Genomic DNA, 22,165 nt, shown 5'->3' on the forward strand with positions numbered 1-22,165 from the left:
TTGTGTAAATATCTGCAGTTCCCTGCAGCACGCACAAGCTAGCAGAGACTTCCAATACTAAAAGAGGTACCAGTCCAGAGCTAAACATATTGCCAGAAATAACAATCCAATCAATCTAATCAATAAAACATTGGTACCTTAACGAAAAAAGTCTGAGCATAATCACAAATAGAGCAGGAGACACAAATCACGAGGAACGCAGACGACAAGGTAGAAACGGAGCAGAAGACAAATCACTATGAATGCAGACGACAAGGTGGAAATGGAGCAGAAGACACATATCATGAGGGTTGCAGACGACAAGGTAGAAATTGACGAAACTGTTGGTGTTTTCCCTCCTGCACACTGTACCATGCCTTCACTTTATGTACTAATATCTCCATTGGTACGCACACATTCAACATCAACTGCCATGACTTGCAAACATAGTCACATCTAGCCCTGGCCAATCTCTCTTGGTGGAAGAAAACGAACGCCAGAGAGTGAGGAAGAAAAAGCAGAAGAAGAAGAAGAAAAATGAACCGAAGGAACAGCACTGTTCCGCTGTCCAAGTTCTTTACATCTGACCAGATCACCGAAATTCAACGAGCATTCTCCCTCTTCGACCGTAATGGTGATGGTGTCATCTCGAAAAACGAGCTGGAAATCGTCCTCAGAGCCCTGGGTGAGCGGCCGACACCTGTGGAGATGGTGAGAATCGTGCGGCAGATCGACCGCAACCGCAATGGCAGCATTGACTTTCAAGAGTTTCTCAGCTTCATGGGCAGGAAGATGTCTGCGCAGTTGAGTTCACCCACCGACATTATCAAGGCCTTCAAAGTGTTTGATCCTGAGGGAACTGGATATCTTACGAGAAAGGAGCTCATGAGAATTCTTACCGAGGTAGGCCCATCAACACAGTCATAGTCTCCCAGCCAGGGCATCTAACCAAACCAATGAACCGGATTAGATCATTGGTTTTTGGTTGTGAGATAGAACATGAGCTCGGTCGACGTTCGGTTAGTTGGACAAATACAATTTTTGTGGAAAAGAAGAGCTCGCCAGATTCAGAACCAGAAAAGTTGGTGTTATGTTCGTAACCTTTCTTACACACGACCGTGCACCTGGAATCGACACCACACAGCTGAACACCCGGTTCAACCGTCATACTCTTTTATAGAGAGGGGGGAGAGAGACAAAACGTTAACGCGTACGTCCCAAGACAGATAGCGCCCAAGGAGAGCAGATAATACCAGCACAACAGTGGGTGACATAAACTGTGTGTTATTTTAATCAGCACATGCCGTATTTGGTCTAGTACTGACGTTTAGCGGACATCCTTGGGATTTCCAACTCGTGACGAATCACAAAATTACAGGAAGTCGGAGGATTTTTGTCTGATGCCTCGTCCTTGTGAAATAACAGTTTCCACATAAAATTCACTAACTCTTCCAGGTCGGCGAAGGCATGAAACAAGAAGACGCTAACAAAGTCATGAGCGAGATCGAAGGAGACAGCCACGGCAGGATAGACTACAAGAAACTGGTGCACAGATTAATGTCTGATGGAGAACAGGTCAAGGGATAGAGTCGTTTAGGCACTGCTGGAGGTTCAAGAGAATTGTAAAAAACTTCAGTTTATCACTTGTTGTCAAGTTTAAAAGTTTGCGAATGGCTTGTTTATTGGACATGCAGAGTTTGAATGCTTGTATATAAAGACAGAGCCAGAATATGAAAAGCATAGAAATCCACCAAGTTGAAGTTGGCATCAACGGATAAACGTGAGGACATCAGTGCCTTAGAACATCGCAAGGTTGAAAACGAGGCAGACAAACGTCAAATTAAGACGTGTTTGTTCGACGTCTGCCGGTCTCTGACTTTTTTCCACGTCTGCCTTATTTTCAACCCTTCAAAGAAAGCGTGTCTTTCAACCCTCCATATTCATGTTACTGAGCACAAGAACCATTTTATTTACATCTCATCGTTTGGGCCACGAGGTTGATGTTCCATGGCCTTTACAAGATTTGTTACTGTAAGTGTGGCTCTTGACTTGCTTCTTCGTCCTCTTTCTTCCACCCTGAAACAATGAAGAGTTTCATGATGTTGTGCAACAAACTCCGTAAGGGTCTAGTACGTATAGAGCCTTTGTAGGCCCACTTGGTGTCACTGCCAATTTGGGCCCAAACACAGAAAGACAGGAGAGCCAAACCCACTAGTGCGCGAGCCACTTGTACGAGCACGGGTGAATATAAAATAGTTATAGGACTTACCTTCATGTCTGGTCCACCTTGCTGCTGAGGATTAAATGTCCACTTCTTCTTCTTTTTGCCTAAAATGACAAGATTGGGTACATTGTAGCGAAAGATACAAGAACGTCGACAGAAATTGAATTCTACCCGTCGTCTGCGATTCCGTAGCTTGAGCATCGACTGCTGCCCCCTGGTAGTCGAATGGATGAAAACCGGCATCGCCGCTCCCGGGTCCGACAGCCTCGGCATCATCCTCTGGTTTCTGGTTCCTCGCGGCATTGCTTTCCCCATGAGCTTCGTCTTTCGAGGGTACCTCCGGCTGTGATTTCCTCTTGGCTGCCCTTCTTCCTCTTCGTGTCTTCGAAGGAGACTTGTGAGTGTGATGGAAGATTAAATGACAATTTTGCTTTGCAACAGTGCAGCAAGAAACCAGATGTACCAGTACCGGTAACAGTACCGGTTTGGTAAAGCGGTAATAATAAAGATGGCTATCAAATAACGATGTTCACTAACGTACCTGCTGTCTCAGTGGCTCTGTGAGCTCTCGTTCTTCGTAAGACATCTTCGGACGTTCCTTATCCGTCTCTTTGTCGGTGGCCGTCGTCTTCCCGGGGTTTTCAGAGGCTGCTCCTTCCGCCTCTTTGTCAATGCTTTGCTCAGTTGCTGGCCGACTGTTCACGAGGGATTCTATGTGCTTGTGTACCTAAATTTATTTTCAATTTCCGATTTAAATTTATTGGTTTACCACATTACATGGTGGGACAGCGAAGCTAAAAGTTACTGGAAGTAACTTGATGTCAATGTGTTTCAAAATATTTCTCGCAACTGTCACACTTGCCATCAATGACTTTCTTCGTGGCACTTGAATACAAAAGACATTCACTTTTAAGGCCTTAAAGGAAGACCCTGTCTTGAAATCGGTTTTGAGGTATTTCCTTGGAGGGCTCTGAACAGATGGTTGCTCGTTGGATTCATCTTCAACATTAAGCAGCAAAGAGAAACAGACGACAAGGGGAGATGTGAACGGTTCGTGCTCTGTTGCCAGCATCTCTTTACTGTTTAGCGTCAAAGACCTGGGACAGACTTGGGAGGAAAACTCATGTGACAAAAAAAAATCTCTGATCGAATCACGGGGTGGTCTCAAAAGACTTCTTTCTTGCCCAAATGGGAACTTCCCAGCAAGGACCATGGCCAGTTAAGCCCCAATAAGCACGAAGTTCCCCAGTTTACTTTAGTATGCATGCTGGGCTGACTTCAGAAAGAACAGCAGGTGAAAATTCGTTGAGGTACAGAGCCTTACAGTGCCCAGAGATGTTTAAGGAAACTTCAGGGGGAAGTTTTCTAAGCACAGCACAGCCGAGATTCAAACCCTTGCTGGTCTCATTGTATCTGCTACATGCTTTCAATTCAGATGAAGCTCGGGAAAAAGATTCTTACCCTCTCTGCGTGAGAGCTGTCGTCTGCTTTCGCTGTCTCTGCTTTTTCGTTCTCCGCCAGTTTTGCATTAGCCAATGCAGTCTTGTACTGTAAAGCAAGTGAACAATGACTACATCTTTCAACCCGTAACTGCATGTCATCGTACAATGAAAAAAAAAAAAAAAAAGGCTAGTATCCTGTGGTCACAACAGAGAATCCTAGAGAAATGAGTCTGTGAGAACATACCCTTTGGTATGGGAGTACAAAAACGGGTCTTCCCGCTGGTACCTGTTGCTTTTGTTGCGACACTGGCTTCTGTGAATGGATAGGGTGGGAGGTGAAGTATCGTACGGAGCGGTGGAGAAGGCAAACTTACTTGTGTAGATGAAAGTAGTGGTGCATGCGTGAGGACTGACAGTATAGGAGCTTTTTTCAGGCTTAATCCTACAGCCTCTCTACAGCTTGTGTCTTCATGTGCCATCATGGCATCGTCGTCTGCAAAGAAAACCACCAGTTTCTAATGTGATTGTGGACAATGTGCGAAGCAGAAAGTTCAACTTGAGTTGACATTGGTAGCATCAGTCTCAGTAAGGTTAGCTTAGCTTAGCTTAGGTTAGGTTAGGTTAGGTTAGGTTGGGTTGGGTTAAGATCTATTTCACTAAAGGAACAATGACGTGACATTTAACATGACTCGGAAAAAGAAAAAACTTGTCTTATCCGTTAAACCGTACATCAGGTGGCACCATGTAAAATAGTTTTGCTGTGCAACGTATATTGTCACCTTGCCATCAAACTTACAAAAAGAGCTTCAAGAAAGGAATTTACGACGTTCCCGTCGTCACAGCAAAAAACTAATAACAAAGTTCTTGGGGGAGGGGGCCTCACTTGACTTTTCCTCTAAGGTTACTGGCATTGAAAGGGAACTACGCAGGTAATGGTGATATGCCATTGATATTGATTGATCGTGATATTACCTAAGAGAGTGGGCAGTGACAGTGTTGGATCGTGATGGCGAGGTGCGTCGTGGACCCTGTGCAAAATGCTGTCCAGATCGACCTCGTTTTGGAGCACTTCAAACACTGGCTCCGATGCCTGTTCGCTTTTCTGAAAATTGTGTCACGAAAGAAAAAGTTTAAAACGTGCGTATGGTCTGACGCTGCACCGACATGTTCAAAATTTCATGAATGAAATTCAGTTTCTGAATACTGTACTCTCTCAAGAGTACCTCAAATGCCTGTACCGAAGGTTTTAGCACATATAGCGACTGAGGCAACATTGATGTCCTGTTCAGACCAAATTCAATTGAACACACTGGCATGTTAATTTTTTTTTAAATTGAAACAGATGCAATATTGAAAGTTAATTCACCACTACCAGTAAAGACACAGAATATATTTATGTTGCTCGTATACTAATTAAACTAATTTTGGACATCCTTTGTCTACAAACATATCAACCGGCGCACAAAATCCGATGGACATCTCAAGGAAATATAATAGATTTTTGCATCATGCAAAACAGGCCTACATTTGCGATAGTAGTGTAATCTTGTGTCTCCTCGATAAAATATAACACCCTGGTACTGAGTTCAAACAGAAATATATTAGGTAAATGTTCGTACAGTTCAACATAAAACTGCAATTCCGACATCGACGTTGTCCTAATTCAATTATCAAAGCATCTTCAATAGAGCCCCTAGCTTTCAGCAAAATTTTGCAGCGTTGGTCATGTCTAGCAAAACCGATATGTTACAGAAAAGTGTAAACATTTCAATCGATCTACAACATTTTCACGGGTTAAACCTGCCCACTGGTAACGCCGGCACTTACACGGCTGAACACTGTGCCACGCCGAAAGAAAATTTAACAACAGGAGAGAGACTGACAGAGTTCAGTCCGGTTTTCGTTGTGCACTGAAAAGTTACGAAAGGCTGGAAAAGAGCGCAGGGCCACTGAGTGTGCAATCCTGGAAGAATGCTGCATCTTTTTGTTGCTTGGTTTCTCCTACCTGCAGAACCTCGCAGATTTGTAAATCCCATCTTGCGGAAAAGAAAAATCTCTCGCGGCAGAAAGCTAGGGGCTTTAATCGTCGCGTGAGCAGGGAGGATACAGATGAAACGTACCTGTCTTGCACCCGTGAGTTCCCTCGCTTTTCGAATGATCGTGTGGAGCTCGTTCAGGTTTTGCCTCACCAACGGCGGACAAGGATTGCAGCAGGCGATAATTCCCTGGTGGTCCCTGGACGTGAGCCACAAAGAAAACATAATTTCACACTAATGCTTTAATTAATTAATTCTAACACTTAATTAAACACTATGTATAATTTATTTATTTATTTATTGGTATTTTTATGGTGCACACGAACAGCAGTTGCCTACTGATGGTGCACCCCCAAACTGAAACACAAAAAACAACATAATAGAAACTAGTAAAGGTAATAGTGGCACATCTAGAACATAGAAGATACTCAAGTGGGCAATCACAACATAATGAAGTCGAGAGAAAATCATACTAGAGTCGCAATTGTAGAGAAAAAAGATCTAAAGTTAGCAAAAATGTCCAAATCGCACTCACGAGAGACATTATGAAAATTAGTCACGACACACGATAAAGGACAGCTACCACAATGCCTATCGACGTGAAACGCGCATAATACGAGGCACAGTGTGACATTAAAAGGGCACCAAACAGCTCGACGGACATTCTCCAATTATTATGCTCCATGAAAGAACGTGGCTCGCGATATCCAAAGATGGAATTCATTTACCGCACATGAAATGGAACATTGTGGGCTTTTGTTACCGTTTCATCTGGCTACCTTGGCGTTGACATGTGGGAATAGGTTTAGAACTGACCTCACTTTCCGATGTTACAACAAAATCAATGTCTAAACAGCTGATGACGCGCGACATCAAAGTGACGTGTGGCTATTGTCACCGGGGCACCACAGGGCAGGGGCATGAGAGCGAAAGAGTGGAGCGGATATTCGGTCTGTTTGAAGCCATTATTTACTTTTTTCGCAACAACAATTTTTGTAAAACGTCTACCGTAGACAATGAATCGCACTGGATTAGAAAAAAGTGCACCTTGTATAGCTGTTTATTGCCCCTTTACGCGATAACACATTTTTGCGTTGGAAAGCAAAATCTCACCTTGGTAGAATTTCGGAGATCTGAAGCAACATGTGGTTGGGTAGGACGTACCTAAAGTAATGAAATATTGAGTGAGACATTGTCAGTCACTCTCACTGCAAGCACAAAACTGAATAAAAAAGGAAGGGATAGCAAAAGGAAGGGATGCAAAACTTCAAATATTTAAAATGTCTACAGAATATGATGAAGCATTCACTACAAGAATATGTTTAACCTATGGAAGCACCCTTTATGAATCTACCGTTCACACGGCCCTGTCATTGACACAACATTACGGTAATTCACTAGAGGACTTGATGAGAGCTTTGAGTGTAAAAAAAAAAAAGCCTAATGCAATGAAATTCCTTGTGCCCTTCGAAAGGGTTCATAACATTTTTAGGGGAAATCATTATCTTATAATAATGACTTGCACACACTTTAAATTTTTTCTAGCTCCATTGTAATTTTCAACCAGTTCATCCACATCTTTAGCGCAGTTTGACAAATTATAGCCACAGTTGACTTCTCGACCAAAAAAAAAGAAAAATAAAGGAAACATGCAAATCAACATCACAGTGAAGCTGTACAAGTGCTTGTTATATGAAGTGCAACTCAAGATTCAAAGGACATCCGTCTCAACTGAGACAATCAATAAAGCAACAAATGAAACTGGGTTGCTCAACATTCAAGCAGTTAAGAAGAGCAAAATGTATAATTGGATTAACTACCCTGTGCTTTCGTCTTCGAGTCGCGCCATTCGATCCCTCCAGCTGTAGAGATGCTTGAGGGCATACTGCTGCTTGCTGTTGAACGACTTTTTGCTTTTCTTGCAGAGGTCCAAGTACCTGTCTTCGTCAAACAGGGGCTTCTCGTACCTCTGCAGTCGGAGTTTGGAGATGTCAACCGGTTAAATAAATGCAGCAAAACAAATAGAAACATCTGGGAAACAACAATAAATGCGGAAAATATTCTCCAAGATAAATATGTACCCTTCCTCAAGTCATATCAAGGTGTGGCTTCGGAACTTGGCAAACATGTGCCTTTCAAATTGTGCGAATCAATACAAGAGGTGTGCAAATATTCGAAATTTCGAATATGAAACAAATATCTGGTACTATTCGAATGCTATTTGCAACCTATTTTCGGTATTCAAAATTTTCCAATATTTTTCGAATAGTACTGAAGCGAAGTATCGTTATTGCCATTCTGTAAGTGGGCTTTGCCTCATTACATACAAGAGTCATACATACAATATCATTTCAGATGATGGTTGGGTAGGAGTGTGCTATGCGGTGAAGTTCATTTCTAAGAGTGTGAGCACAACGCCACAAAGTATATTTCATCACGAGGTATTCAAAATTATTCAAATTGGGCCTTTTCTGATTATTCGAATTCCTCTGCTGTGTAAGTGAAATATTCGTAGGCTATTCGCAAGGAAAATTTTGCGATTCGCACAGCTCTAATAAATACTCTAGATGCAAACACGTGCACAAAAAGCGTGACGACGACATTGTCTTCTCACCTTTAGGCAGACCTGTTTGCTACGCTGAAAAACTGACAACAGTAAATTCTTCTGCGCATTGCCCGCGTCGAGGAGGTCTTTCCTGAGTCGATCGTATATATACAGCAAGTAATGGGTGTCCTCCCGAGCATAGCGCACCATCTCTCTCGGTAACGGCCTGCGGAAACAAACAAACGATCCATGACGAAAAACCCGAGACTGGGAAAAAGACGAAAACAGACGACACGACACAAAGTCTCAAAAACTTCAACCATTTTATCTGTATCATACAAACGAGTTAGATTTCAACAACAATTAACGTGACATGACTAGGGCCTGACTTTTTCGGGGGGTATTTTTGGGGGGTATTTGGGGGGGTTTTAAATTCGGGGGGTAAATATCGGGTGATATTTTTCATTCGAAAATTCGGGTGTATTCGGGTTAAATCCCGTTACGGCATATTCTGTCGTCAGGAATTCGGGTGTATTCGGGTGATTTTTTTTTGTTTAATAAAAATTTGTCTTAACATGGAACTAATGTTTAGCAATGTTATCAAACTTTATTGTAATGCACGCTTATGAGTGTGCCACGCGACCCGGATGTTTTCGGGTAGATTCGGGTTAAACCCGAATTTTACAGATTTCGTTCGGGGGGTAAATATCGGGCGGATACGGGTTTAACCCTAAAAAGTCAGGCCCTAGACATGACTAGCAAGTCAACTATGAGGGCTTCCCCGACCCTCTCTTGAGTCTCAGCTCGGCTAAATCCCTAACACAGCCAGGAACTTTGCAATGTACTCAGACACTTGTGCTTTCTGGTTTTCTGCATTTTATGCCGGTTTTATGACAGATGCTGCAAAACAAGGTAAAATCTGGTGATATCACACACAAAAAAAGCAGATTTCTGGATGGAAAAGGTACGCGCGAATATGAAAGAATACGCAAGTTTACGAAAAGGCAGCACCGTGTGCGAAGTATTTAGTGTCTGCCTGTGCTGTACAAGTGGCTGAGTTTACACTTTGGCAGGTTTGGATTTTTCCCAAGTTTTAACCAGAAATGACAGCGATGAAAATCCAACGTTAAAGCAGGTTGTACGGGGGTTTAACCCCGGAACACGAAGCTCTAATTGTAATGAAGCACAGCATTATGCCCAAAGTTCCTATCTTTCTGCAAAGAAAATTTACTTTTCCGCAAAGTTGGATTTACAAGTCCACGGTGTCACGATTCCCATCAATCCAAACACCATTTTCATTCAAGTTTGCGGTTGTTGATGGTTAGCAGATTATGATCACATTTTTTGTCGTCATTGGCTATGACGTCGCTAATTTGGCTCCTCAGAGAAGGTGGCGACTGGACTCCGTTACATCACCTGATGCGCCAGTCAGCGAGTTGGAACTGCTTGTCTGGCTCAATTCCGCAGTAATGCCGCAACAGAAAGGCGAGCGAGAAATGTGAAAAGTTGAGAACGCGGGCCGCCTGTCCCGTGTCGAACAGTCCCACCAGGTAGATGCCAAAGTCCCTCTGTAACCACTGTACGTCCATGTCTGCACCATGAAAGACCTGAGACAGAACGTGAAACACGACGTGAGGATCACAAAAAATATGAAAGTGCGAAGCAGCATTTTCAAAAAGTGTCCTGTGGTCAGGTTGTTCGCTTATGCATCGAGCCCGAAGTTTTAGGGTTTAACTTCGGATTCTTCCCCCCAAATTTGCACCCCCGAATCGAAGGTTGCCTCATTAGGGTGAAACCCAATTTTTACCCGGCAAATTGCCCTCACTGGGACATCTGTAACTGAGCCACATTTCTTCCCTAATTTGGCTGGAAGTTTTTTTCATCCAAACTTGCATGAATTTAGAGCACACGTTTATTTACCCAATTTTTACCCCTGAACTTAGAAAAAAAATATATATATTTCCCAAAAACTTATGGCTCTACTTATGCACAACTGGAGATGGCTTTGCACTTGACAGCCTCTTAGTTGTGGTAGGACCAGTCTCGATGGATCAGTTAGTATCACGTGTCCGCCTCGCAGGGTTTCCCATTCGGACCTGGCTGCCGGTAACATAGTGGGTACATAGTGGGTACAAGCTGTGGGTACAAGCATATGGTGTGCCCTGAGGTTTCGGCACGCATTAAAAGACCCTCAAGGGGGCAAAATTAATGCTCAGATCAACCACTCTGGAGTCACTCATAGTCATGCTTATTAATAGCTGCCTAAATCTGAAAGTAGTTGGAGATGTGGGTGGAAAGTTTGCACTAATAATGTGAGTAAAAGTCTAATCCACGCAGCCTAGCAGACGACAGTATAAGAAACCCTGGTGGAAATGTCCGTAAGTCTGCTATTTTGGCACTCAAAAACGTGAAAGTACATCTTGGAAAAAGCCTAAGTCACGTTCTACCGTTTCCTTTGACTGTCGTCTGCTACCGAACTTGAACGGACGTTCTGTACGTTTCTACCAATAACATTTCTCTTTCCATTTCCAGGCACAACCAGCTTTCCCTTAGACCAAAATTACCGCATAATTACCGCGCACAGCAAGTTAAACGCGGGAATCTTTCAAAAATCGTGCCACCCAGAAGGGTAACGGTCGTTAGAAAATATCGTTTCCTCCACCTTAATTATCTTGGGATGGGTAAAAATCTCGTTGAGTACGTGCAGCTCGTGTCGCAAGGCCAGGGTGTCTACGATGTAGTCTGTCTGCCTCGTAGAGATTTGCACCAGGCAGGTGATGCCTTGGAATGTCCGGTAGGAGTGGTGCTGCAGAGAAACAGAAAGAAAAAGAAACAGAAAAGGAATGTAACATTAGCTTTCTTAAAATTTTCTTTACAATATTCTTTAAAAAAAGAGCGGTAACATTTAGCATCCTAGATATATAATCTAATTCAAGTCGTCTTTCCCCCGTGGACTCCCTGTGACATCTGCGTTTATTTCAACTCATATCATAGTCTTATTTATCGAATCATAGTCTACATCGTATTTCTTGTCTTTCCTGTAAGGGTGGTGAAGATGTTGATATCGATTTTTGGGTGGAAGAGTGACTACAACTATGATGTACCACTCAGTGACAAGCAGGAGCGTCAAATAGTAGTTTAAACATTAAAATTATCAACATAAAAGGAAAAAGAAATAGGATTATGCATGTGCTACAACTCAATGTACATCTGTAACAGTCACAATGGCAGTCATTACCATTATTGTATTGAATTATAAATCACATATAAATTCATGTTCAATTAAAAATGGGATATAACCGATATCATTAAAAGCTCCCCATAAAGACGAAAAGCACTCACTTCGACGTCCACGGCAATCTCTTTCTGCTTCATGAGGTCCTTGCACATCTTCTGCAGGTCCTCCACCGTGCTCACAAACATATACGGCGTTTCATCCAGCGGAGGGGGAATCTAAGTAACGGAGGACATAAAAAAACACGTAGTAACACTTTCTTGTAAATTCGGATACCGCGAACTATAAAATTTTTGCTGAGCTATAAAAAAAAAAATGCTGAGCAAAGGTGGCATATTTTTAAAGAAACAGGTACAACATATTCGCTCAGGTAACATCCACTAATCCTCTATCTGCTGTACATGTCTAATCTGTGCAAAAAATTTTACTGTGGAATTTCTTTTTACCTATAACAAATTTAAATATCTAGAGAATTTAAAAATTAAGACATCAAAATCTTGAAATAAAAAATTTCAAATAAAAAGAAAAACACAAAAATATGGAAAGTATTAATTTACATACTTTCTCAATTTTAATGTAGTATAAGGATACGTGCTGCAATATCTAAAATATGTATTTACGTATATATGTTGTTGTACGATATGTAAGATATGCGGTACACATGGTCTCCTACACAGTAAATACGTTTGGAAGATTTTTAGGCTCATTCTTAATGTACCTTTTGATGCACCTCAAGCTGTTCAGGAGTTGGCTGAAAGTGCTCTATCTCACACTCGTACGGATGACTGTAGCTGGAACATGTGAGTAGAAAATTAATTAAAATCAATTACAAATAATAATTACAGATGCACCACAAACGGCACACGGCACCACAAATAATTTCGATGCTTCGAGCGTAATGCAATATATCAGTCGTCCTCGACGTGAAACCGTGTTGAGGTTATACTTTCAATTACCATTACTTACAATTACTTACACTTACAGTTACTTACAATTCTTCCGATCCATCCTTCTCGAGCAAGATGGCAAGGGGCTTGATGGAGTTTGGCTTATCCGCTATGATTGGCACAAATGGTGTATTGCTGTTGTCAACCTTGGTTTTGAAGGTCAGCTGCGGCCTCAGGACATTTTTCGCCGCAAGCAGATGGTACTTTGCTGCAGATTCGTTGTCCTTGTTCGTCTTAAAAGATAAAGGGACAGGCATATGACTAAAACGAGTTTCTGTTCCCTGTCCTTACTATCCCTCATACTTACAATGATCTTTATCTTAAAAGGTGAATTCCTAAAGTTTATTTAAAAATTGATAATAAATCGACAATATACCTATAAATGAAGACCTAAATAATGTTTCAAAACAGAGCATGGCAAACAGAATACGAAAGAAGATGACATCCAAAATGTTGACGAATGATTGATGTTGTTTTCTCTCCGAGTGTGATAGAGCAAGATAACCACAGACAGGAAAGTGATATAATGATTCATGCAAACATACTCCTAGTTAATGTTGAAAAAAATGAAAATGCACACTGATACAGACATGGGTACGTATTTTTCGAACCCGTTTTATACAAATAAAGAATTTAATTTAGAAACCCGATACAGATGGTGCAGAAAGCAGACAAGTTCAGCAGGTTGACAATGCGGCACTCAAGTAAACCCAGTTTATCACGAGTCAGTTCTAGATGGGTGACGCCTAGCAGGGTGTCACATCCAAGCACCCTCCATTTATTGGAAGTTGCTTCCTCACCTTTTTATTCCAGCTCGTGTGTATGGGCCGGCTGGTGCTGACTGTGGTGAGGACAACGTCACTCTGTTTCTTTTTTATGCCATCCGCTTCATCAAGGTTGTTACCCTGGTGTAGTATCGACGGGTTGAGGTCAGGTCAGTTGTCACCGTCGGGTTTTCGGATTCATCCACTTACCACTCGCTCCAGAATCATGTCATTGACATCCGTGAGCAAATCAAATTTCTCCTCCAGGTCAAGTCCTTCGTACCTGCCTCGGCCAACTTGCTGAGCAGTCAAGGACGATATTCTGTAAGAATCAGACATCATGCTCACATGACGAGTAGACTTTTTTTAAATATATATATATATATAAAAGCTTACAAGTTTAGTATGTCTTTTCCTTCTGCAAGCATCACTTGGCGGAAGCTAGAAAAGCTGCTGAAAAATTCGTAGTCCTCTCCTGATGCTGGCATCGCGTTGGATGCCTTAGTGGCATCCAGTACTGCACGCAAGACATTCTAAAAAGTAAAAGAAAAATTATCAGTGATCCGAAAATGATACTGCCTAGACGCTACTTGGGGCAGCTTCGAATTTGATTATGTCACGGACGTTCAGACTTATTTCTGTACAGGCTTCTTGATTTTGAACGACGGCCACTACTCAATACCATTCACCCCTGATCACTCTTGAATTCTTCAACAAAATTTGTACTGGGATCAACGCACAGATTGAACGTGCTGATGCTGTTATTTCGCGGCATACGTGATACGCCGTGGCGATACGCACCTCTGCATATTCATTTGAATCCTTATAAGAGTCTAAGAAGATCGGCGGGCGTCCCTGGACACTTATTTCACTGTTTTCTTCACTCATAATGCTCAAAATATTCTTGAACGCACGGGCATGGACATGCTTTCTGCTGTAGCACTGCGCACTGCCGCGTCGCCTGTCGGTGTTCCGAGATGTCTTAAAATAGTTAAAAATAAATTTTACACCGACTAATTGTTACCACATAACATTTACAGCAGCTCTCAATTAATTTAAAATCATAATCGTGTTTGTTGATAGATGTACACCCTAAAAAAAAAAAAAAAACTGAAGAGGCTCACGGTCACGGTCATCAACTTCAAACATGGCTGCTCCCATGTAGCGCAGAAATATCGGAAACATTCTTCGAACCGCAACATGCAGAATATCTTGCGGCATCGTAAACAAACCGTTGCACAGGGCGCAGGAATGAAGCACAACGAGCAAAAGTCGTCGTCCGATCGGCTACCAGAAGTGTTCAACGTACAGTTTCCACGAACGGTTTACTACATATCGTCTGTCATATTGGTCGGTCTGCTACTAATCCTCGTGGGTGTGCTTGAACTGCGAAAGCTCACGCTAAACCACCAGCTCATACTGCAGAGTTCGTTGTGGAACTCGGGTGCGGCGTCCCACGAGAACCAGTCCTGTGATTCTCGGCCAGTTGTATGGGTACGGGGCAAGAATATCGAAAGCGGGTACTTGAAACATGTTATCGCTGTGTTTGAACAGCTGGGATACCGCGTTGGTGATAAGACGGACGACTGGTCAGTTCTCTGGTCTCACGAGTACCCTTTTGTGGACTTGCCGCACGAAATGACTCATTTAAAACCGCACCAACGTGTCAATCACTTCCCGGGGTCGGGGTACATCACGAACAAAGTCAGCCTGTCGACGGGATCTAACTCGGAGCACGTACCCAAAGCCTTCAAGCTGCCCACGCAAAAAGAAGACTTTTTATCGGAAGCCCAAGGGCATCCGAGCAAGTTGTGGGTTCAAAAAAGCAACCACCACCGCGGAATTCGGGTAAAATCCCTAAAAGATCTTTCACTGGACCAAAACGGGACGTTCGTTCAAGAATTCATTACAAATCCGTTATTGATCGACGGGAAGAAGTTCGACATCGGCGTTTACACCGTGATGACTTCACTGAACCCCTTACGAGTTTACACGTACAGCGGGGATGTACTTTTACGGTTCTGCAGCAGGCCCTACAATGACCCCTTCGATCCAGAAGACGTCGACTCCTACGTCGTCGGCGACGATTACACTCCAGTTTGGCAAATGCCATCTTTGAAGAACTTCTACGTAAACGGCAGCCTGTCCATGAAGGAGTCTTTGAGTCTGTACCTGAGAAAGTCGAAGAAAGACGAAAAGAAGATGTGGACGGAGATCGAGAACGCAATAGCCGACGTCTACTTCGAGAAGGAACGGGACATGATCAACGCAGCTTCGAAGTACAAGGCCTCGGGAGGAACGGGACATTTTTTCGAACTCGTCCGTTTCGACTTCGTCGTCGACGAACACCTCAGGGTGTTCCTCATGGAGGCAAACATGTCTCCGAACCTGTCGTCCGCACATTTTTCGCAGAACAGGATACTGTACGAGCAAGTCGTGTACAACGTATTGAGCGTGATAGGCTTAGGAAACAGGGCTACGAAAGGCACTAAGGACCATCACGACTCCGTCGTGTCCGACAAGAACATCATGGTTTTTCCGGACGCGTGTTTCGCTCATACTTGTCAGAAGTGCGCGTCAGACGTGAGGTGTAAGCTCTGCCAGAAGTGCCTGACTCGTACTCAGAAACAGACGTTGAAAGACACGTTTGTGGAACATCTTAATAGAGGAGACCTGACGAGAATCATTCCTGCAATGAATAAAGGTGCCTTGAGTCCCGCAAACGAGTTGTTGTGGACGTGGTTCGAAGGGAAATGTCAGCTTGACCCCCATTTTTGTGCTTAGATCCGAGAAAAGTACCTCGGAGGAATAGCGTGTAATTCAAGTAACTCGAGGGGGAGGTGCTGATGCCAGGACCTAAACACAGAGCACCTCAAGCACCTTCTTCCCGAATCACTGTAATTTCACGCGTATTAGCCGTGGCTTATGCGTGATTTTCTTTTCAAGCAGCTTTAACGAAAGTAGTGGCAGTGATTCGTGTCTTCTGGAAGGCCACTGACACATCAATCAATGAAAAATGCCCAACAAGGGCACAATCCGATCTTGGCAGAACACTAGAACTGACCTCCTTTGCTGTACAGCATGCATGACCTCGGAGTAGGGACCACAGGGTTTACGGTCTTTTTTTGTCTCGCAAATCAGTTGCGTCGTATGGCCCGCGACTTATCTGCCGAAAAATGTTCAAAACATTCCTAAAAACGGGCCCTGCAGCTTATCTGCGGTGCTGATTATTCGCGTGAAATTACAGTATTTGAATTGCGTTTGATGTTGAAGGATATGTTTGTGTTGTCCACGTTTGTAGCCTGCCTTGACCCTTCTTGTTGTGTACAATGACATGTATTTTTATACTGTTTTACATGCTGTTTAACATTTTTGTACATATCTGCACGTCTAATTGCGATGTTTACGTGCAGTCTGAATGATTCTGTTGTAGCTATTTCTTATACAATTTTATATTTTTTATAACCTTTAGACAATCCACAGTTCTGTACTCATATTTATTACACTTTTTACTCTACGAATACATCATTTTACATTGTACCGTCCATTTATGTAACTTGAAAGGGAAGAGTATATACAAGCAGTTCTTATCGAGTCTAATATTTCCACTGCCACGGGTCATTGACATCATTAATGTGGTATTGGTACTGTGATATGAAAATAAAATTATTGTGTTTTGCCTAATGTCCTGAAGTGAAGTGCCTGTATGAACTTTGTCAGAATATTGTCAAAGCTGTGACCTGAAGAGGCAGAGTCGTTTCATCCCCAGATATTCCTGGACGTTTTGAGACATGGCTGGGACGAATATTGGCTCAGTTGTCCATGAAGTCTGCCCAGGATGCACGGTTCCACAAAGGCACACTGCAAGATGCGCAGGAGTGACTAGTACATTCACAGGCACCATGAAAGCGCGTGAAAATTGCAGAAACGCGAAACAACGTTGCTTTTTAGGAGGCATTTTATTGATTTTTTTTTCTTTTTTGTGGTGTGTGTGAAAGTTATGTTTGCCGTCTGCCTTTTGGCCTGAGTTTCTGCTTGTAATGTCGAAGCGTGTGTCGGCAGCAGCCGCACTGAAAGAAAAGAATACGCAGAAAAGGTCCGCATAATAATAAGCTCCAGCAAGCCATAGCCTCCTATAGGAGGCTATGTTCTAGCTAGCGACTACTTCGTTTCCCAACCATGTGCTTTATGTAAGCCGATCATATCCAATCCGATCCAAGCCACTATTCCTCGGAAGTTCGTTTGTTTGAGAAGTCAAGTTTGGGTGCGTTCATGTATCTTACGAAACTCATCCTCTGCGTGAATGAAACCGATGGCTGTGCAGATAACAGTGGAACTAAACGCCGACCCCGTCACGGCGGAACTAAAATTTCCCGTCGGACTTCCGATTGGATCGACGCTCAACCTCATCTTGCAACGAACGCCGAACTTTCAACCGCACACCAGATGCGAGAAGGAGTTTGTATTACGATACGCCTACGTAAACGGCAAACCCGTGCCTGTAGCTAGAAGACAGTGCGGTTCAAAATGCAACATAGCAAGGGCTATCAAGATAAGTTCGCCGGAGGTGAACGGAAGAACCGTTTGCGTCTTAGACACCAAGTGCCGTGTAAACGATCCTAGTTCACTACTCAGCATCTTTGGAAAGGTACCTCGGTACCGGGGCGAAAGTACCCGCAATGAAAAACACGAACTGTTAGGGGACAACGACGACGATGACTCTACCCCGGTTTATGGTGAACCGTCCCCATTTGATCCCACACTTCACCATTCTTACAGTTCACGCGCACCACCGCCGACGATCCAGTTTGTGGAAGCATCGGACCGTCATAAGAGTTCCGATGAATGTGAGGAGACTCCTACGCCTCAAATAATAAATGTGATGTCCGTCGCTGTTAACGCTTGTACATCCATCACTTGCAAAATGTGTCATAGTGACTTCGAAGGCAAGGAAAAATTTCTAGAACACGACTGTCCAAACGCACCAGTGTGGTGTTTCAAGTGCACGCAGTGCACAGAGAGTTTCGACGAAAAACGTCTATTAAGAAGTCACATGGAAAACGTTCATTGCATAAAATACAAAGACAGAGCTTGGTCTTTGCAAGAACTCGTCTACATATGCGGTACGTGCAGGTTCCAGACACTGGGCAGAGAAGATGCCGTTCAACACTCGAAAGAACACCTTTTGGATGACGTAGTCGACGACGAGCAGATCAAGCTCTTCGCCGTTCTCCGACAGGAACCAAAACCTTGCAGGGAAAAGCCTCGCGTGCCAAAATCGTCCGAGATGCGTCAGCCAACCAATTGCGCGCCGGGAGAAGGCGTAACGGAGACGGTCAACCTAGGGGCGCGTAGATGCGACGTCTGCAACAAAGAATTCAGTTCGAATCAGCGTCTTCAGAGCCACATGTGGACGCACAAGATAGACAAGCCTTACAAGTGCGAAGTGTGCGACTGCAGTTTCGTCCGCAACAAACAGCTCGCGGCACACATCTACGTGCACACGGGCGACTGGCCGTACAAGTGTGCCGCGTGTCCGCAAGGGTTTCTCAAAGAAGACCAGCTGGCCGTGCATCAACGACGCGCGCACGGGGCGTCGTGCTACGTCTGCCACATCTGCTCGACGAGGTACCTCTACGAGGTGAACCTCGAACAGCACATGTCGAGGAAACACGCCGAGTGCGCGCTCTTCCGCTGCGCGATCTGCGAGAAGCCGTTCTTCAACGAGAGGTTCTTCAAGAAGCACGAGGAGAAGTGCGTCGAGGAGTGCAGCAGGATGACTTCGAAAGAGGATGTGCGCAGCTTCCTCTGTTCGTACTGCGACGGCGTGTTTTCGACTTACAAGGAACTGTGCGACCACGTCGCAATACATCCCGAGGCGACGGTGTTCAAGTGCCAGACGTGCGGAAAAGTGTCGTTGCACTCGGGGATCCATCAACAACACCTCCTGTCGCACAGGAAGAAACGGGCGCAGCTGAAACCCACCTATCCGTGCGATTATTGCGACCGCCAGTTCAAGAGCCGGAAGGGGATTCAGTCGCACATGAACTTCCACGCCAACATTCACCCGTACAGCTGCACGCTGTGTGCGGCCTCGCTGTCCTGCAGGAAAAACCTGGAAACGCACATGGTGAGTATCCACGGACATCCTGGGGACGACGCGAAATGTCCGCACTGCCCAAAGGTCTTCAAGTTGAAGCGTTCTCTCAACATCCACGTCAACACAATGCACGGCCAGAAGTTTGAGCACAAGTGCGACGTGTGCAGCAAGAGGCTGGCCACGGAGCGCAAGTTGCAGAAGCACAAGGCCCTGGTCCACATGAACGACGCGGAAGGGCTGAAAGACGGGGAAGAAAACCCGTTCCCGTTGCTGAAGCTCCTGGCCTGCGGGCAGTGTCCGTTCAGGACGTTCAGCTACGTGCGCATGGTTCGCCATAGGTGTGTGTTTTTGTTGTTCAGCTTAGGTATTTTTGCAAGTGCAGCACTGGAGAGTGAAACATCCCGAGAATGCGGCTAAGGTCCAACACATATTTAGGGAGTGACTTTTTGGGGTTAAACCCGATTTCGCCCGGTTATTCCCCCAGAACTGACCTCCGACCAATTCTGGTTAAACCTGATTTCTCCCCGAATTCCAGTCACTATGAAGTCCTCAAGCGACGTTTCCACTGGAGACGAAAAAAGGTTGCCACGTGTAACACGTATATGAATGGGTCACATACGTTCCCAGCAATACGCCCATGTGTGTCAACACTGTTTATGCCTTCGGGGATTGCCACTGGAAGGCACGATCCTGCAAAAAAACAACAACTAAAGAACAAAAAAAAGAGGGATTAGGAAAGGACTTAATAGACAAGAGGAGAAACAAAAACACCCGATAACACCTGAAGGTACAATTATCGCTCAATTTCTCCCCGAATGACAGATTCAAAAATAGTGCCCGATTTTAACCCCCCGAATCTGAGAAAGGCATTTAACCCGAAAAAGTCACTCCCTACACATATTCTAGGAACAAATTGTGATTTCTTAAAGGTACTGTGAAGCAGCAGCCCCAACAACACTGAATATCCTTAGGATGTAGGAATAATACCCCTAACGAATTCGTACGTCCTATGGATATCTGAGTTACATCCATCGGACGTATGAATTCGTTACAGGCATTATTCGTACATCCAGAGGATATTTACACATGTTTATACATGTAACAGGGTACGCGGATATTTTTAATTTGCTAGTTAAATTTTGGTAAAACTGCTCCGGGCAACGTCTGGTGGGAAACAATCCCCAAATTGACTTTCTGTTCATGATGACTATGTAGCCGAGACATAGCCGACTTCTTTTGTTTTAGACACAGCGTTATATGCGTCGTATTTGGTCAGCAGTGAGCAGTTGGTGGCGACTTCAACACAGTATTGGACGTAATTTTCAATTCCAATTTTCTAAAAAAACTGCGAGCGCAATCGGAACAGAAATTGTGACAAAAGAGAACTGATGGGCCATCAAATAAATTTTCAGGGATTGCAGCTCTACTTACGGTAGCTTTAGTGAGCAGTGAAATGCTTTAAAACCATCATGATCATTACATTTCTAGGACCAAGAGTTAAAACTGCACCTGCACACACCTCCAACTATAATGACACTCAGCAGTTCCCCCTGATATACAAGTCATTAGTCCCGAATCGCTCGTGTAAATCTACAGAATCCCTCGGTTCCCTAGGGCACCTCGACCGTCCCTTAGCTGCACCCTCAGTGGAAACGTTAATGTTCTGCCGTGTTCTTCCAGAGTCAACCACACCGGCATCTACCCTCACCAGTGCACTGAATGCGACAAGCAGTTCGTCTTCAAGGACCAGCTCACCCGCCATGTCAGGCTCGTCCATCGACGCGGACGCCTCTCCTGCCCGCACTGTCCGCGGCACTTTGTCGCGGAGCACCTCTACCAACAGCACCTCGAGGTGCACCGCACCAACCAGGGCCACCCCTGCACCGTCTGCAGTCACTACTATGAGTCTGAAGCTGCGCTTGAGCACCACAGCCAGTGCCACATAGAAAGTTTGCCATTTGAATGCAACACCTGCAAGCAACGTTTCAAGTTCTCGCAGGGCCTTTCGGTTCATCAACGGTTCCGCCACGGTGGTACAGACAAAAATGATTTCGTGGGCGACCACTCGTGGACGTACTCCTGCAACGTCTGCCGAACGCGCTTTAAGTACCAGAGCAGCCTGGCAGCCCACCGACTCAACAAACACTCCGCGGAACGGAAGTTGGAGTGCAACTTCTGCGGCAAGGCGTTCAACTCGCAGTGCATCCTGTCGCTCCACATAAGGACTCACACTGGGGAGAAGCCGCACGTCTGCAAGCATTGCGGGAAAGCCTTCAGGATTTCGACAAACCTGAAGAACCACGTCGTTACACAGCACACGAAAGAGTTCAAGGTGTTCTGTCCGCTGTGCAACAAAGGGATGGTGAGCAACATGAAGTTGAAGCAGCATCTGGTGCAGTCGCACAAGGCAGTCAGCGGACGTAGAGGTGGAAAGAAGGACAGCGCAGCGGCTGAAGATAAGATAGTGTGCGCCCCAGGATCGTTGATGCACGTTGCAGTAGAGGATCCGGGGGTGTTACTGACGCAGATGATTATGTGATTGACAAGGGTGTCTTGGGCCTCTTATACTTTGCTTACGTAATAAATACTTTTGCACGTGCAGTAGAGCCAGGAATGCAGAAAATGGCAAGAAAGAGCAGAGACAAGCATGTATGTTGCAGTGGCAGCTTGTGGAAGCAATTTTTCGTAGCTATTAGAACAGCCGCGACATCAGTTGGGCTTCTTGATGGAATTGATTATGGAGGAAAAGTTGAAATTTTGTAACTTTCATTTTGCTTTTTTTGACAGTAAGTCGGACGTCAACGAAAAACAAATTCTGGAATTAGCACACAACTTGCTAACTCATACTATGCCCCACGCACGTCAAATTCAGAGGTCAACTGAGTGTGGGCCC

General features: G+C 44.4%; 4 protein-coding genes across 5 annotated transcripts; 3 read left to right on the forward strand and 1 right to left on the reverse strand.

Moving 5' to 3' along the window:
• The first annotated feature begins 488 nt into the window (after positions 1-488).
• On the forward strand, positions 489-1,708 carry LOC135369948 (calmodulin-A-like). Its single transcript, XM_064603555.1, has 2 exons — positions 489-882; positions 1,435-1,708. Exons 1-2 carry the CDS (start codon positions 517-519, stop codon positions 1,564-1,566), a joined length of 498 nt encoding a protein of 165 aa, XP_064459625.1. The 5' UTR covers positions 489-516; the 3' UTR covers positions 1,567-1,708.
• Positions 1,709-1,928: 220 nt separating this feature from the next.
• Positions 1,929-14,133, reverse strand: LOC135369947 (exosome complex component 10-like). 2 transcript variants are annotated; one of them, XM_064603553.1, is made up of 22 exons: positions 13,974-14,133; positions 13,569-13,705; positions 13,383-13,494; positions 13,209-13,313; positions 12,716-12,727; positions 12,454-12,641; positions 12,180-12,252; positions 11,569-11,679; positions 10,889-11,032; positions 9,643-9,833; positions 8,296-8,452; positions 7,502-7,650; positions 6,795-6,845; positions 5,766-5,880; positions 4,618-4,747; positions 4,020-4,138; positions 3,890-3,958; positions 3,665-3,751; positions 2,745-2,930; positions 2,375-2,597; positions 2,249-2,307; positions 1,929-2,055 (listed from the first exon to the last, which is right to left on the reverse strand). In XM_064603553.1, exons 1-22 carry the CDS (start codon positions 14,058-14,060, stop codon positions 1,957-1,959), a joined length of 2,604 nt encoding a protein of 867 aa, XP_064459623.1. In that variant the 5' UTR covers positions 14,061-14,133; the 3' UTR covers positions 1,929-1,956. The 2 variants fall into 2 exon arrangements, with proteins under 2 accessions (XP_064459623.1, XP_064459624.1); XM_064603554.1 differs by lacking the exon at positions 12,716-12,727.
• Positions 14,134-14,312: 179 nt separating this feature from the next.
• Positions 14,313-16,856, forward strand: LOC135370599 (probable tubulin polyglutamylase ttll-15). The gene has a single exon (XM_064604368.1). The coding sequence runs from the start codon at positions 14,373-14,375 to the stop codon at positions 15,954-15,956; it is 1,584 nt and encodes a 527-aa protein (XP_064460438.1). The 5' UTR covers positions 14,313-14,372; the 3' UTR covers positions 15,957-16,856.
• A 551-nt stretch (positions 16,857-17,407) lies between these two features.
• Positions 17,408-21,871, forward strand: LOC135370600 (zinc finger protein 271-like). Its single transcript, XM_064604369.1, has 2 exons — positions 17,408-19,610; positions 20,953-21,871. The coding sequence occupies exons 1-2, from the start codon at positions 17,476-17,478 to the stop codon at positions 21,809-21,811; spliced, it is 2,994 nt and encodes a 997-aa protein (XP_064460439.1). The 5' UTR covers positions 17,408-17,475; the 3' UTR covers positions 21,812-21,871.
• The last annotated feature ends 294 nt before the right edge of the window (positions 21,872-22,165 follow it).

The sequence above is a fragment of the Ornithodoros turicata genome, chromosome 10 (assembly GCF_037126465.1).
Source record: "Ornithodoros turicata isolate Travis chromosome 10, ASM3712646v1, whole genome shotgun sequence".
Classification (NCBI taxonomy): domain Eukaryota; kingdom Metazoa; phylum Arthropoda; class Arachnida; order Ixodida; family Argasidae; genus Ornithodoros; species Ornithodoros turicata.